The sequence below is a fragment of the Patella vulgata genome, chromosome 4 (assembly GCF_932274485.2).
Source record: "Patella vulgata chromosome 4, xgPatVulg1.2, whole genome shotgun sequence".
Classification (NCBI taxonomy): Eukaryota; Metazoa; Mollusca; class Gastropoda; family Patellidae; genus Patella; species Patella vulgata.
In genome coordinates this window covers 19,488,312-19,503,303 of record NC_065882.2, presented here as the reverse complement: position 1 = coordinate 19,503,303, position 14,992 = coordinate 19,488,312, and the positions used below count along the sequence as shown (strand labels likewise).

Genomic DNA, 14,992 nt, shown 5'->3' with positions numbered 1-14,992 from the left:
TATTACAAGTTAAAGATACATTATGTAAGATTTAGATAAAGAGCTAGCCATTCTTGCTATAATAGTTCGAAAATAGGTAATGTAAAATGAATAATTTGAAAATTTCATTCAAATTACTCTATTGCGAGCGAAGATATTAGCCTTTGAAGGTTTGACAAGACATGTGCAATAAATTCAACCACCGCACTCGTTGTTCAAAGCTAAGTCTCGCTCCTCCATTTTTAGCTTAAATAAAAATATGGCTGAACTGTTCTAATCTATTTAATTTAAGAGTTGATTATGGCCCGGATAAGTTAATTAATGTCTAATTAATAATTTAGAAAACATTTCAGGCCTAAAGAAAGACCTAGCAGATTTAGCTCTTTTAAAAGATCCTATTGATGTTTAGTAAATGATATTAATTTACTAACCCAGGATGATCTTTATATTCTAAATTGTGATATATTTTTAATAGATTCAATCATATGCGAGAATGTGGAGAGATAGAAAGAAGTATAGAGACAGACTGAAATATTTTAAAGATAATGTAAGTAGGATTTGTTTATTTACTTTTGTAAATAAAAGGTTACTTATCATTAATTGGTAATATTTTTTGAAACGTTAATTTTATATGATGATTCAGGAATATCTATTTGTCACAATATACTTAAAGATGTATTTTTCCCCATTCTTTCAGGAAGATAAAGTTATTAAAATCCAAGCTTTCTTCAGATCTAATCTGGCACAACAGGATTACAAGGCATTGAGTAAGTATAAGTATTACTTTTAATACTGATATTGTCCAACTACATATTATTATTATTATTAAAAAGAAGCAGCTCTGCTGTTACAGAAAATCAGTATTTGTTGAAAATATTAAGTGTTTTATTTTTAACTAATACTTAAAACGTGCAGAAATTTTCTTCTGTATTTTTTTCGGCAAATATTCAATGGCATGACATAATATTTTAATGTTTTTTTATTTTTATCTAGTGCAAGATAACGATCCATCATTATCTGTTGTTCGTAAATTTGTACATCTACTCGATGCTAGTGATAATGATTATGCTGAAGAATTAGGTTAGTATTATTCTTTCAATTATTACTGGAACCCATTGCTATATGTTATATTTAAACAGCTAGTCTTGATCACTCTAGTCACTTTTATCTTTGCTTCGACCCTATGAATGTTGGTATTATTTCTGGAACCCATTGATATATGTTATGGTTAAATAGCTAGTCTTGATCACTCTAGTCACTTTTCTCTTTGCTTCGACCCTATGAATGTTGGTATAGAGATATCAGTTCCCCTTTTGATTGTTTTATGAGGAAAATGCAGATCTAAAGTCATTGTATGACCACAGCTAGATATCGTATATACAGTTAACATTCTTTTGTCCAGACCAATATCTATTGTATTCAAGTGGACATTATTAAAACTGAGACAGTCAAGACAATAAATTAGCTGAACCTTTGAAACATTTTGTTGTATAGTCTTCGCATTGTTTAGATGGCTAGATTTTGATAGAAAATAAAAATGTTGATTAGGACCAAAAAGATGTAACCGATTTTATGTTCCACTGCTGGTACAGGAAACTAATATTAGTAAACAAATCGACTTCTGTTTCATCTTTCCAAACAGAAAATGAATTAAATAGAGCTTGCCCCCATTACTAATCAAAATAGCACGTCAGATCAATCTAATTCATCATTTGGTGCATTGTGTACTTCTTTCTCGGTAATTTCATTGGCTTATGTTTTTTTTATATTGTTAATATTACAGAATTACAGAAATTACGTCAACAAGTCGTTGCTGAAATCAGATCTAACAATCAACTTGAACATGATTTAGATCAAATGGATATTAAAATCGGGCTCCTTATTAAAAATAGAATCACACTTCAGGTATGTTAGTGTTTAGATACTAATACTAAGGTGAACTGACTCAAACAGTAATCATATAAAGAACTCAAATGGGAGCTGTGGTTGTTTGATAAATAAGGCACAACCAGAATGTCTAAGGTCAAATCCTGGCATTGATCAAGAAGAACCTTCAGGGTTATTTAAACCTTGTGGTGCCTGTCGTTGCAATTGGGAGAAGAGTATTAGGAATTACTGCTGTCCAGAAAAATTCACCACCACCACCCACCCCGCTTGCATTGTAAATGTAGCCAAAGAAATAAAATTTAGAATATTTTAGTCTGAAAATTTCAGACAAATGACTTAACCCTGAGCTGAGAAATACTAATTTTAATAACACTGTAGCCTTGTTTGTCATCATTACGATAAAAACGATTTCTCGATTATTCAATTTTATGTTTAATCATCAACAGCTGTTGATGAGCAGATCGGATTCAAATTTAATAAAAATCAGTTGGCATCGAGAGTTGATTATGGTCTTGTCATGTTAATAAGTGTCTAATTGATAGTTCAGGCCTAAAGGAAAACCTGCAATTGGCAGATTTAGCTCTTGAATTATGTATGTTTAAAGATTCAACCATTTCTCTCTCAACACATATTTTAGATACTTTCATTCTAGATTATATTTCTGTATGTTAACGCTTGAATTTTAGGATGTTGTCATGCATAACAAGAAATTAACAAAAAGAGCTGACCAAGAGCAGGAAGGACCTAAAGGTTTGAAGGCTTTGAGTAGAGAAAGTCACGAAAAACTTCAAACCTACCAACATCTATTTTACCTACTTCAAACAAATCCAAATTACCTTGCCAAGTTGATATTTGAGATGCCTCAAGTGAAGACAACGAAATTCATGGAGTCCGTCATTTATTCCCTTTTCAATTATGGAGCCAATCAGAGGGAAGAATATCTGCTATTAAAGTTGTTTGAAACAGCCTTGAGGGAGGAAATATTGTAAGTTTATTTTTTTCTTGAATTACAAGTTTCTCACTAACAGCTACTTTACATAATTTTCAGTTGCTGAAAATATATTTCTGACTGCCCTTTTTACGATTAATACATTTTTATTTTGTATTTATTTTTCACAGAATGATGAATGGCATATAATAACATTTTTTTTTCTTCAATGTTGTCTTTTGTTTTTTCCTTTTTTTTTGACATTACTAACTCAAATATTTTTTTTTTAAACTTGCCTTCAATGCTAATAACATTTTTTCTTCTTCTGCTGCTGCCATTTTTAGCCGACTGTAAGTAAATACCGTCTGTTTTCTTATATCATTTACAAAGAATCATGGGAAAAATAGAGGTTACATTTGATTTCAAATCCTTATGTACAGAGAAATCTTGGATGAAATAAAGTTAACCTTAAAATATACATAATAATGAAACTTTTCAAATAAATGATAGTTGTGGAATTGTTTTTTCATTTGTCAAAAATATGATCTAGGGGATATAACTCTACTAAGGCAATTGGCATCTGTGTCCGTAGATTCATGAGATTGAAATTGATTAGTAGATTCCATGCACATTGGTCTGTTAATTTTGGAAATATGGAAGAAATTCAGTCATATTAGTGGAATATATTAGTTATCTCCATTGGAGACTTTGATGTTTGAAAGAAAATAAGAAATATCAATGAATTTAATTATTTTTCTCTGTAAAACTTCCAGATTTCTCTGTACTAGTGTAAATCATTATTGCATTAATGTAGTCATATAATTAGGTATTTGGTGAATATATCTTTAATGTTTCGATTATTAGACGAGGTATGGTAAGAATAGGTACTGGTACTTTGTAGAATCAGATGAATATCTGACATCACTATCATCATCTGCATATTCCTTATAGATTATGTGTCCAGATTTACATTGTGTACCATTAAACTCCATTTGTTCCATTTAATTTCATAATTTCTTCTATACATTAAATTGTGTATCATATATTATGCATGTGTTATAATCCCCTGTAACTGTATACTCTTTCGTAATTTAAGGCATGGGGAACAATCTACACATAGTTTTCGATCATAACAATAATAACCCTATACAATAACTACTCACAAGCCATCTTAATAATGTCAAGGTAATACAACATGTGTCTGATACAGTGACTATGTGATAAGATATAGTGCTAAATGATGCATCAGGCCTTTAAAGATTCATTATGTAAAGAACTGGCCATAATTGCTATAATAGTTTAACAATAGATAATGAAGAAGGAGAACATTGAAAATTCCATTCAAATTACTTTATTCTGAACTACGTTATAACTTTTTGAAGAATAGTGTAGTCTCGATTTTCAATGCCACTGTTGTTACGATAATAAACAAAGTCTGGATTATCTATTTTTAACTTTTATTATTAAATGGCGAGCATGTTTCAATCCGACAGTCTAGAGTGTTGATTATGGGCTTGTCTTATGAATCAATGTCTAATTAATAAAGCACTGCAAGAGGCAAATTTAGCTCTTACATAATGCATCTTTAATTCTGTTATATTCAACATCTTTCAAAGATCTTTGAACCCCCAAAATGCCTGTGTTGACTTAAACTGTCAAGGTATGGGACATATGTTGTATTTCCTTAATACTATAAAAGTGCTAACAAGCATACAATTTAATTCTAATAACTTGCATAATAAAATAGTTTCAGTATTCTAGACCTTTTAGAACTATTTTATTAAATAAAAAAAATAGGTGAAAATCATCAAGACTATAAAAATTTCATTTTTATACGCCCACATGTAAATGTGGTCGTATATTGCCGTCGCCCCGGGCTGTATGTCTGTCCGTATGTCTGTATGTCCACAATTTCTTGTGAAGACTCTACAGGTTAATTTTATCATATGATTGTTTTGAAATTAGTATATGTTGTTTACATTAGTGAGATGAAGAAGCCTGTTGAATTTCAATAATTTCCGTTGATTTCTTCTGGAGTTATGGCCCCTTGTTTGACTTTGTTACACCTTGTGAACGCTCTAACGACAAGTTATCATCCAATCTGTATTAAATTCATATGCATTATTTAAATTAATAAAACAAAGACGCCTCTTGAATTTCAGTTTATTACGTCCAGTGTTATGGCCCTTGTTTCACTTTATTGAACCTTGTGAACCTTTAAACGATGAAAGTTATAATTTCATCTGTATGAAATTGTCTTGTAAATGTTACTTATTACCTACAAAAGACTTAATATCCTGTGGGCATATGATTCATTGCCTGGCAATCTATCTTTTTTGAAAATAAGATGAAAATATCTAATTATTTATAGAAGTCAGTTGCAAATAAATTTGCTTTTACTCTGTCACCCTATAAAATTCCTTTTTTTTGCAGAATGATTTACTGTAAGGTGAAATATGAAATTTGGTTTAAAATACAAAAAATCTCTTTTCATTTTTTAACATTAAGCGAGAACATATTTAGATTTCATATGTACCAGTATTCAATTCTATTTCTGTCAAATTGAGTTTTGTTAGATTGAAGTGAAATATGAAATTTGGTTTGAAATAAAAAAAAAAATCTCATTTCATTTCTTAACATTTAGATTAGTTTCTAATAAAGGAGTTGACATGTAAGAACTACCTTCAATATAGTAACATTGTATGCTTTATAAATACATAAACTTCAGAATAATTTTTTGTCATATTCAACCTATAATATAAGAAGAAAGCATGCCGGTTGGATTGGATTCTTATTCTGTTGAGTTAATTTCTTAGCTGAACTTAAGTTATTTTTATACGCCCACATTGAAAACATCGTCAAAGGTATCACAAGGAAGTATGTTTTTTGACAATTACAAAGCATTAGATAAGATGGTTTTGTGATACCCATGACTTTGTTTTTAACCACTACTCCTAATGGTGTCACTGTATCAAGTTTATTGTGACATGGATCCCATCAAAGTTTATATTTTACATATGGTTTTAGATACCTCGGATCTCACTCTATTCTTATTACGATTCACATTCAAATGTGGTCGTTTATTGTTGTCATCCTGGTCCGTCTTTCTGTCCACCAAAATTTTGCCCTTCATCACTTTGAAAATTCTTGTGTGGAAGCTCTAGAGACCACAGTTAATTACTTCCAGAGTTATGGCTCTTGTTCACTTTAAAATATAAGTTTGGATTTAGCGTCTTGTAAAGGCTTTCATTATCGACAATATTTGACAATTCACACCTTGTGGACTGCTTGAACGACTTAGCTTCTGTGTGTTGTATGTTTCGTTGACAGGCAAACTATCTTTTGTTTCAAAAATTGTGTCGTATTTTATGAAGTTATTAGCTCTACTTACATTTTGTAGGACAAAAGATGAACCTGGTCAAACGTAAGATTGGGAACATTGGGATTTGTATTAAATATTTGCACCAATAGAAATTTTTGTTTTTTATATGGAAAATGTGGGAATTGTTTTTGCATGATCTTATTTATAAAATTTACTTCCTTCTAGAGAAATAGATAGGCTTATTTGAGATTGTGCATTTTACTGACATTATTGAGTAGCTTTACTTTTATTTTATGCAGAAACCAATCATTTCTTACTATATATTATTTTGGACTGATATTCCTTTTAGAGGTGAACCCACAAACTCAGGGTTCCTCCTTGTCATTGTTGCAGCACAGATCGTCTGGCAAGAAACAGCATATAGTCTTTTGGGTGGGACGGAAAACCAGAGGTCCTGTGTACACGTAAAAGATCCCTTGGCACTTGGAATTCGATATAAGAGTAGGCCGTAGCGCCCCTGTATTAGTATAATTTTCTTCATGGCACACTGTGTAGTATATACTGTCTTCATTAGGCATTTCATTTTCATTTCTTTTTAGAGGTCCAACTTTACATTATTCTAGTTAGCAAATGGTAACCCGCTGCTTTGATAGATTTTTGTTTTCTAGAATTTGACAAATTGGTTTTGCTGTTGCTTTCTTGTAGTTTCACCAACTAATAAGATAGGTTGTCATTTTTAAAAAAAAGAAAAGAAAGTACAATGCTGCCCAGTCTTACAAGTACAATTTTACGGCCATCTACAAACTTTTTATCTGCCCGCATTTAAGGAGAAACTCCATCAACATTCAGAATTTTGGGATGGCTAATTGCAGAATTGACTCCCCCTTATTCTTTGTTCAAATTTATGAATTCTTGTAAATAGATACAGAACAAAAATCTCTGTAGAATATTAAAAACACTAGGCAAGATTGTGACTTGGGGCATCAGTAGGATCTTATTAAATTTCAAAATTCATAAATTTTGTTGAGTTATCTTTCCATTCACAATTCTGGTTTTAAAGCTCTTTTGAAAATTTGCACTATAGACGATATAGAGCCTACACAGGCAAATTTAGTGCTGATTGGTATATTTGGTGAGCCTGAGAAGTCCCTGTCTATGTTTGAATCTTAATAATTTTCTAAATTGGTTGCCAACCCTAATTGTTAGATTTCTAAAATCCAGATTTTCCGACGTGGCTTCTCCTTGTCAGTGGTGCAGAACGGAGGGCCTGACAAGGACAGCTGTCTAGTCCTTCGGATGAGACAAAAAAACGAGGTCCCGTGTATATATTGGAATGCACGTAAAAGATCCCCTGGCAGTTGGAATTCAATATAAGAGTAGGCGATAGTGCCGCTGCCCGGGCAAAATTTCCCTAATAGCACACTGTATGGCGTATGCCCGTCTTCATTAGCCCAGTATAGGAGCATAACAGTAGGACGTTAACCCCATTTCATTTCTAAAATTGAAATGCAACATTTATTATGGTAAAAGATTAATAGATGATGACAAATAATTTCGACTCGCATATATACTCATTGCATAATCGTTGGTTATTCACGAATCTAGTACAAAAGAAGTTAATAGTCTTTCTCTTCGTTTCCCTTTTGCATGGCAAATTTTTTTGACTTTTTGGTGTAGAATTGGAGATACATACATTTTCTGCCAGGTTTTGGTGAATATTCATGTTTTTGAGGTGGATGGATTAAAGAGTTGAGAGGTTGGTTACGTAAAAATGTAGGGCCGACAGTTGTATGTTTACTAGTAGTAGTATACTACTTCCAGTTTGTATATCTCAAGATTTTCATGGTTACCCTAACCCTAGCCTACAATCTCGCCAGCAATCACGTGCCCTTACCTTATTTACATCTCGGCCTTTAGATCTAGCCTTTGTTTGAGCAAGAGGTTGCCACATGTTGTGAAAAAGTTAAGCACTGGTCAAAGAAACGAGAATTAACATTAGAGTCAATGGGATATTAATGATGTAATGTGGTCGTATACCTTATTAAATGTCATTTAAGATTTCTGAAATCTGATCTTTCAGTGAAATCTGTGATCTCTTGTTTGTTTCAGATCCAAGGTGGATAAGATGACAGATATTGTATCGGGTAACCCATTAGTTGTTAAAATGATTGTAGGGTTCAACAGGTAAGAAAATAAATTAATCCATTTAATATATTTTTGATGTCACATGAAGATTTTGTTTCTTTTCTGTAATACATAGAAATTAAAGATACATTCCCTGAAGCCTGATAAGGTCATCTATTGCAAACTCAAAGCTTGTTTTTACCTTAAAACTATTTCTTATAAATGGAATTAATAAAACTGCAGACTAAAGTGATTAATAAGCTCAAAGCAGATACGGTGAAATTCAAGATACCAGGTAAATTTCCTCAGGGCTGATAGGGTCATATATGGCAAACTGAAAGCTTGCTTTTAACTGAAAATATTTCTTATGAATGGCAAAAAAACCTGTAGACGGGGGATTAATAAGTTCACAACAAATGAAATAACAAAGAAACCAATAAAAATTGTGGTTATATGTTGGAGCAGGATGTCAAAGAGTACAGCACATCATTAGTGTCTTGTAGCTGTATATGACATGCCATGCCTGGTAATTTGGATAGATCTTATTAGGCTTTTAAAATCATTATTTTCAGATTAGAAGTAGTTATATTTAGAATTTCATTCATATCCTGAGGACAATTTTGCTAATATTCATGTAAAAGCTGATTTAAAAAAAAAATAAGACAGCAATTTGTTAAAAAAAATATTTAAAAAATTAGGTGACTTTTTTAATTCTAAGAAATTAATGATCCAACTTCTTGGATGATTGGTAAAATTGTCCAATTAGATTTGTAGACAGTATATTATTTTGAGTCTCATTTTGAAGCTAGAATTACTAGAAAGGAAATTTTTTGTCTGGGAAAATTGAATTTAATAAGTTGTTTTCAAGCAAAAATGCGTAATTCATTTTATGGACATGAGAATTATTATGGCACTAGAATATGGCGAAACGAGAGGAATACTCGGATCTGAAGGAAACAATTTTTGAATTAATATATGAAAATCTTTGATACAAAATGGACTAAAATGTAAATATCATACTATCATACAGTACACAACTGACTAAAGAGTATTGATAATATTTAAGATACATGTAGTACTATTAGTTCTAGCAAACTGTCATGTTTTAAAGAGAAGTTGAGTCTTTGTGGATCTTGAAAATTATGGAAAAGCTGTAAGTATGAATGAATGAACCCAGCTTTCATCGGAGTTGAAAGAACATTCTGAATGACTGGACTGTTATAAATTCTATCTTATGTCTTGTAATTACAGGAATCAACGTGGTTCGAATGCCTTAAGGGAGATGTTAAATCCCCTGATTAATTCCGTGATTAATGATAAAAATATACGTATTAATACCAACCCTGTTGATGTTTATAAAGCCTGGATTAACCAGACAGAATCAGAAACTGGTAAAACAAGGTAAATAAAGAATACACTGTATGGTATAAGATGGTGTTCAAAAGTAGGATGTTTAATTCATTTCATTTGCAGACACTCTGATTGACTTTAAATTTATACATAGTGTTCATAGAAATGACACAAAAATCCTGTTCTTGTGTGTACTTTAGCTGCTAACTAAAGTTAAACTGATTTAAAATCCCTGGCGATTGTTAAGTATGGTTTAATTGTCGAGAGCGAGACATTAAGTAATATATTGAGACTGCACGAGGCATTAGCCGAGTGTTGTTTCAATAATATTACACAATGTCTTTACCTCAAGACCATTAAACAACTTAAAATACAGACACTATCCTGCACGTGCTTTTCAATGAAATATGTCATGCGAGTCCAATATTTCATCTAGTATAGATAATGTACGATTGGCAAGTTGCCCGTACATTATTGGAAATAATGGTATGCCAACATCAAAGGATGACGTCACATCTGTATTTTAAACCAGTTTAACTTGCACATCTGAAGGCAAATGTGCGGCATATAAACACAACATTATCCTGTCCTGAAATCTCTGCCTATTTTGAACTAGTTTATAAAAGGGTCTATACTGACTATTATTTTCCAACAGACTTGAAATTCATATCCATATTTTCAACAATTTTTTTTTATGTGTTGTATATTGCCATCGCACCTGTATCTATCCATCTGTCATTCACATTTATTTTTGAAATTTATTTTGAGCAACTATCCTATTGAGTTAACCAATTTTCAATCATAACTTCAAGAGTTATTCCACTTTTATGAGTTTTTCTTACCGGTAATTGTCTTGTTGATGTGTCATTTATAAAATATCACTTATCTTTGTCACGCAGTAAGACAAAATGACATTATGTGAAGTTATGTGACCTTGGGGCTTTTATTAAGCCTACTAATTGGATTCAAAGTAGACATTTACTTCATGTTCTTCCTTATGAAAGTGATTTGTGTTTCTCATCAAGAAAATAAATAGACTATTATTAAACGGCTACAATTTTAGAATTTTTGTTGTTGATATGGAAGCTGGGAGGTTAACAAGCGTTTATATCGACACACACCCCCCTCTCCCCCCACCCCCCACCCTCTTCACATACATATACTTTGACTATGTTTTCCATGTTTATTGTAGTGATTTACCGTATGAAGTACCAACAGAACAGGCGTTACAACATCCAGAAGTCGTACAGCAAGTAGAAATATCTATTAAATGTTTACAAGATGTTACAGATAAATTCTTATCTACAATATTATCATCTTTAGATAAAATTCCGTAAGTTGGACCATCAATTGAATTGTGATCATATTGTTGTCACTCACATCAATCAGGCTGTCGTCCACCATTGCTTTTCGACAATCTAAAAGGCCAAAGTTAGAATCTGTTTGATTTGAAATTTACACATAGTGTCTATTTTCATAAGATGAAGAAACCTATTTATTTGTGGATGCTCTGGAGGTCATTTTTATAAGATCGAAGTTCTCCTATAGACAGTGTTTATGTACGAGAAATCTTTTCTGATTATTATTGTTAGAGTTATAGCCCTTGATAAATTTGATAAATCTTGGACACTCTAGTGGCTTAAGTTACTATTTAATTGATTTGAAATACATGAGATGAAGAATCCTATTGATTTTTAATGTTTTCAAGTAACTAGTAAAGTTAAAGTTATCATCTGATTGTTGCACGTTTTCTATAGTAAATTGTAGCACATGGAAGAATTAATAACCAATCAAATTTTAATTATTTTTTAAATTCTTCTATTACCTACAAAATAATAATGGACTGCTTAGAGAACTTAATTAGCAGCAGGATGTGTTTTTGAATTCCTAAGCGCAGGTCTGAACAGATTTGATTGATTAAAGATTGATTAGGCCTATTGAGAAATATGATAACTTGTTATTATCAATGTGGTCTTTGTTTTGATAATAAGGAAGATGACTTTCATTAGTCTTTGACAAAATGTAAATTTCTTCTTTTTTTTTATTTCGTGTAATTGATTTTATTTGTGTTAATTAGATATGGTATGAGATATATGGCTAAAGTAATGAAGAGTGCTTTAATACAGAAATTTCCTGATGCAGCAGAAAAAGATGTTCTCAAAGTAAGATATTGTATATTATTGCTCAAACAATTCGATTTGTGCAGTTTGTGCCATGAATTCTTGACTAGATGTCACAGGTTCGAGTCTGCAAGGAATCAAGTTCAGTCTTCATTTATCAGAGGTGTTGCCTGGGGGATTAACAAGGAGATCGATTCGTGTACATATTGGCATGAACATAGAAATTAGAAATAAAAGATGAATATGGTCAACTAGAGCGCCGATGTCATGGCAAAATTCTCCTACCTTGCATTGCATACATGTATTATTCTCAAAATGCCCAAAGTATTGATAGTACTTAAACTCAATTCTATTCCATTCAGAACCAGAAATCAACATTATAATGAAAACTAAGTATATTTATTTAATTTCAGATTGTTGGTAATTTATTGTATTACCGTTATATTAATAGTGCTATTGTTGCTCCGGATGCCTTTGATATTATAACTATCGGTGCTGAGAAAGCCTTAACAAACGATCAAAGACGTAACTTAGGTTCCATCGCTAAAATTTTACAGTTTGCAGCTTCCAACAAAGGGGTAAGTTATGTGCTATAACGTTTGTCTTGATATATATGGAATTGTTTTAATGATTAAAGATGCCTTATGTAAGTGCTAAATCTGTCTTGTTGCAGGTCGTTTTTCTGGCTTCATATGTTATATAAATTACTAATTAGACATTTATGAACGGACAGCAAAATGGCCACTCCTCGTACGCTAATAGTGTAAAAGTATGTAATGTTGTGGTTCCACTAGAGGTCACAATTAAACTTCAGATATATTGGTGCAAATGAACCTTAACTTTGTAGATCAGGGTCCTGATTGTGTGAAAATAGCATTTTTAGCTTGTGGACCCTCTAGAGGTCACAAATTTTATCCAATTTAAATGAAACTTAAAATTTTTGTTTATATCCCAAAGATCTTGGTTCCTTTCGATATTCGCGCATATCAGACCATAACTTCATGGATTATGGCCCCTGATCGTTCGAAAAATTACTTTTTTTTTTCTTTTTTTTTTATTATTTTGTTCTATGTCCATGTCTTGCAAAATATGGACATATCTTGCATGGCAACCACTTGTTGAACTATTATAGCAAGAACGACCTTTAATAGGATGTATGTTAGTCACTGAAACCTTATCAATCTACAAATGTCTTTCAAATATAAACAGCATTCATGACACATGTAGAAGGTTTCAGATGTCGGGCAAGAATATTATCACATACTGCAAGGATGTCTGAAAGACAACACCATTGACATTTAAGTTTAGGTTTCATGTCATGGATTCTATTATAAATCAAAATGATGAAACTCCTGTATATCTAGACATGTACAAGCCATAAAAGTTTTAAATGTTTATTTTTCAGTTTGGTGGAGAAAGTGCATATTTATCAAGTATGAACGATTATATACGCCAGTCTCATGAGAAATTCAAGTGAGTGTTATTTTATCTTACAACAGATCAATTTATATTTCCACATTTAAACATACATTATGCAAGAGCTAAATCTGCCTATTGCAATTCTTTATTTAGGCTTCAGATGTTATAGAAATTATTAATTAGACCTTTATTTACACGACAAGTTTAAAATTAACTCTGTAGACCCACTGATGGCTTGGATACAGTTTGGATTTAAACAGTCTTGTCCATTTAAAATTAAATCAATAAATGGCGGACCAAGCTAACGTTTACTGTTACTCGCTGATGTCACTAACGGAAACTGGTGATGAAAAGCCTGCCAAGCAAGGCTACCGTAGCCATTGAGCATGTTACTTGATAATTGAGAATATGTGGGTGGAGTTATCGTTTGTCAATCAAAACGATCGCCAATTCTCATAGACGCTGAAGACACAATTGATGGCTATTTCTAGTCCAAACTTCTAACATTGACAATTCCGTTCAGAACAAAGTAATTTGACTGAAATTTTCAACATTTTCTTTTTTTATCATCTATTTTTGAATTATTATAGCAAGAATGGCCAACTTTTTATAAAACTCTTAACTAATGTATCTTTAATGTGGATGTATATTATTATCCCCTGTGTTGTTGTTCTATTGATCTGTTAAACTTTTCTTTTGAACCCTGTACAAAATACAGTTTTTTGAGTTTTTGTCTTTTTAAGATAAAAGGGATAAATTGCATTTCCATTATTCATCATTTTTATACGCCTACATTGAAATTTCATATATTGTCATCACTGCCGGTGGTCTGCAATTGTGGACACTCTAGAAATATTATCCGAAATATTATCCGACTGACCATGAGACAAAGAAGCCTATTGATTTTCAGTTCCAATAATTTCTGCCAGAGCTATGGACCTTGATCACTTTGCAAAATCTTGATTTTTTAATTTCAGGCGATATTGTTTAGCAGCTTGTGAAGTAGAAGACCCAGAAACTAAATTTAATATTGATCAGTATACAGATGTAACTATGATCTCTAAACCTGTTATATATATATCTGTCGGAGAAATAGTTGATACTCATCAGGTATATATATACAACTGTTTTCATTTTTCACCTGTTACTGTTTATATCCTAAAGATCTTGGTTCCTTTCGATATTCACGCATATTGGATCGTAACTTCCTGAATTATGGCCCCTGATCATACAAAAAATCAAGATTTTAGCTTGTGGTCCCTTTAGAGGTCACAATTATTATCTGATTTAAGAAAAAAACAACGTTTAAATATGTCACCATTACCCATGAATTCGAATTTCGGGAAAATCAAATCTAAACTGCCGGACAAAATGACCACCCCTTGTACGCAAATAGTGTAAAAATATGGTATATCAAAGTTGTGGACCAGGGCTTCCACTTCAAAATTTTCCCAGCCGGTCATTTTTCACACAGTGAAAGTGGTGCTATTTTTAGCACATAAAGCCAGAAAACATGCCAGAAAAGCCAGAAAAAAACAACAAACAACAACATGTTGATCAGGTTTAATTGGGTCAAGGACAATCACACAATTTTGATTCGATTTTGATAAATCTTTAAATATATGTTTATAACCCAAAGATCTTGGTTTCTTTCGATATATTCGTGCATATCGGACTAACTTCTTGATCATGGCCCCTGATTGTACGAAAAATCGTGTTTTTTTAGCTTGTGGATTCTTTAGAGGTCACAATTTTTATCCGATTTTAAAAAAACGTTTAAATATATCACCATTCTACCATAATGAAGGGAAAATTAAATCTAAACTGCCCGACAAAATGGCAAATTGTGTAAAAGTATGTAAT

The 14,992-nt window shown here is 31.9% G+C and overlaps 1 protein-coding gene across 3 annotated transcripts in view; it reads left to right on the top strand.

Moving 5' to 3' along the window:
- The window catches only part of LOC126818930 (ras GTPase-activating-like protein IQGAP1), an 86,928-nt gene that overhangs the window by 55,424 nt on the left and 16,512 nt on the right, over window positions 1–14,992 (top strand). For all 3 annotated transcript variants that reach the window (XM_050546626.1, XM_050546625.2, XM_050546627.1), the window contains 12 exons: window positions 455–526; window positions 677–746; window positions 973–1,059; window positions 1,763–1,884; window positions 2,553–2,851; window positions 8,226–8,300; window positions 9,492–9,641; window positions 10,783–10,923; window positions 11,668–11,752; window positions 12,124–12,288; window positions 13,116–13,183; window positions 14,107–14,239. In XM_050546626.1, coding sequence (XP_050402583.1) covers window positions 455–526; window positions 677–746; window positions 973–1,059; window positions 1,763–1,884; window positions 2,553–2,851; window positions 8,226–8,300; window positions 9,492–9,641; window positions 10,783–10,923; window positions 11,668–11,752; window positions 12,124–12,288; window positions 13,116–13,183; window positions 14,107–14,239 — 1,467 coding nt within the window. The remainder of the gene's footprint in view (window positions 1–454; window positions 527–676; window positions 747–972; window positions 1,060–1,762; window positions 1,885–2,552; window positions 2,852–8,225; window positions 8,301–9,491; window positions 9,642–10,782; window positions 10,924–11,667; window positions 11,753–12,123; window positions 12,289–13,115; window positions 13,184–14,106; window positions 14,240–14,992) is intronic.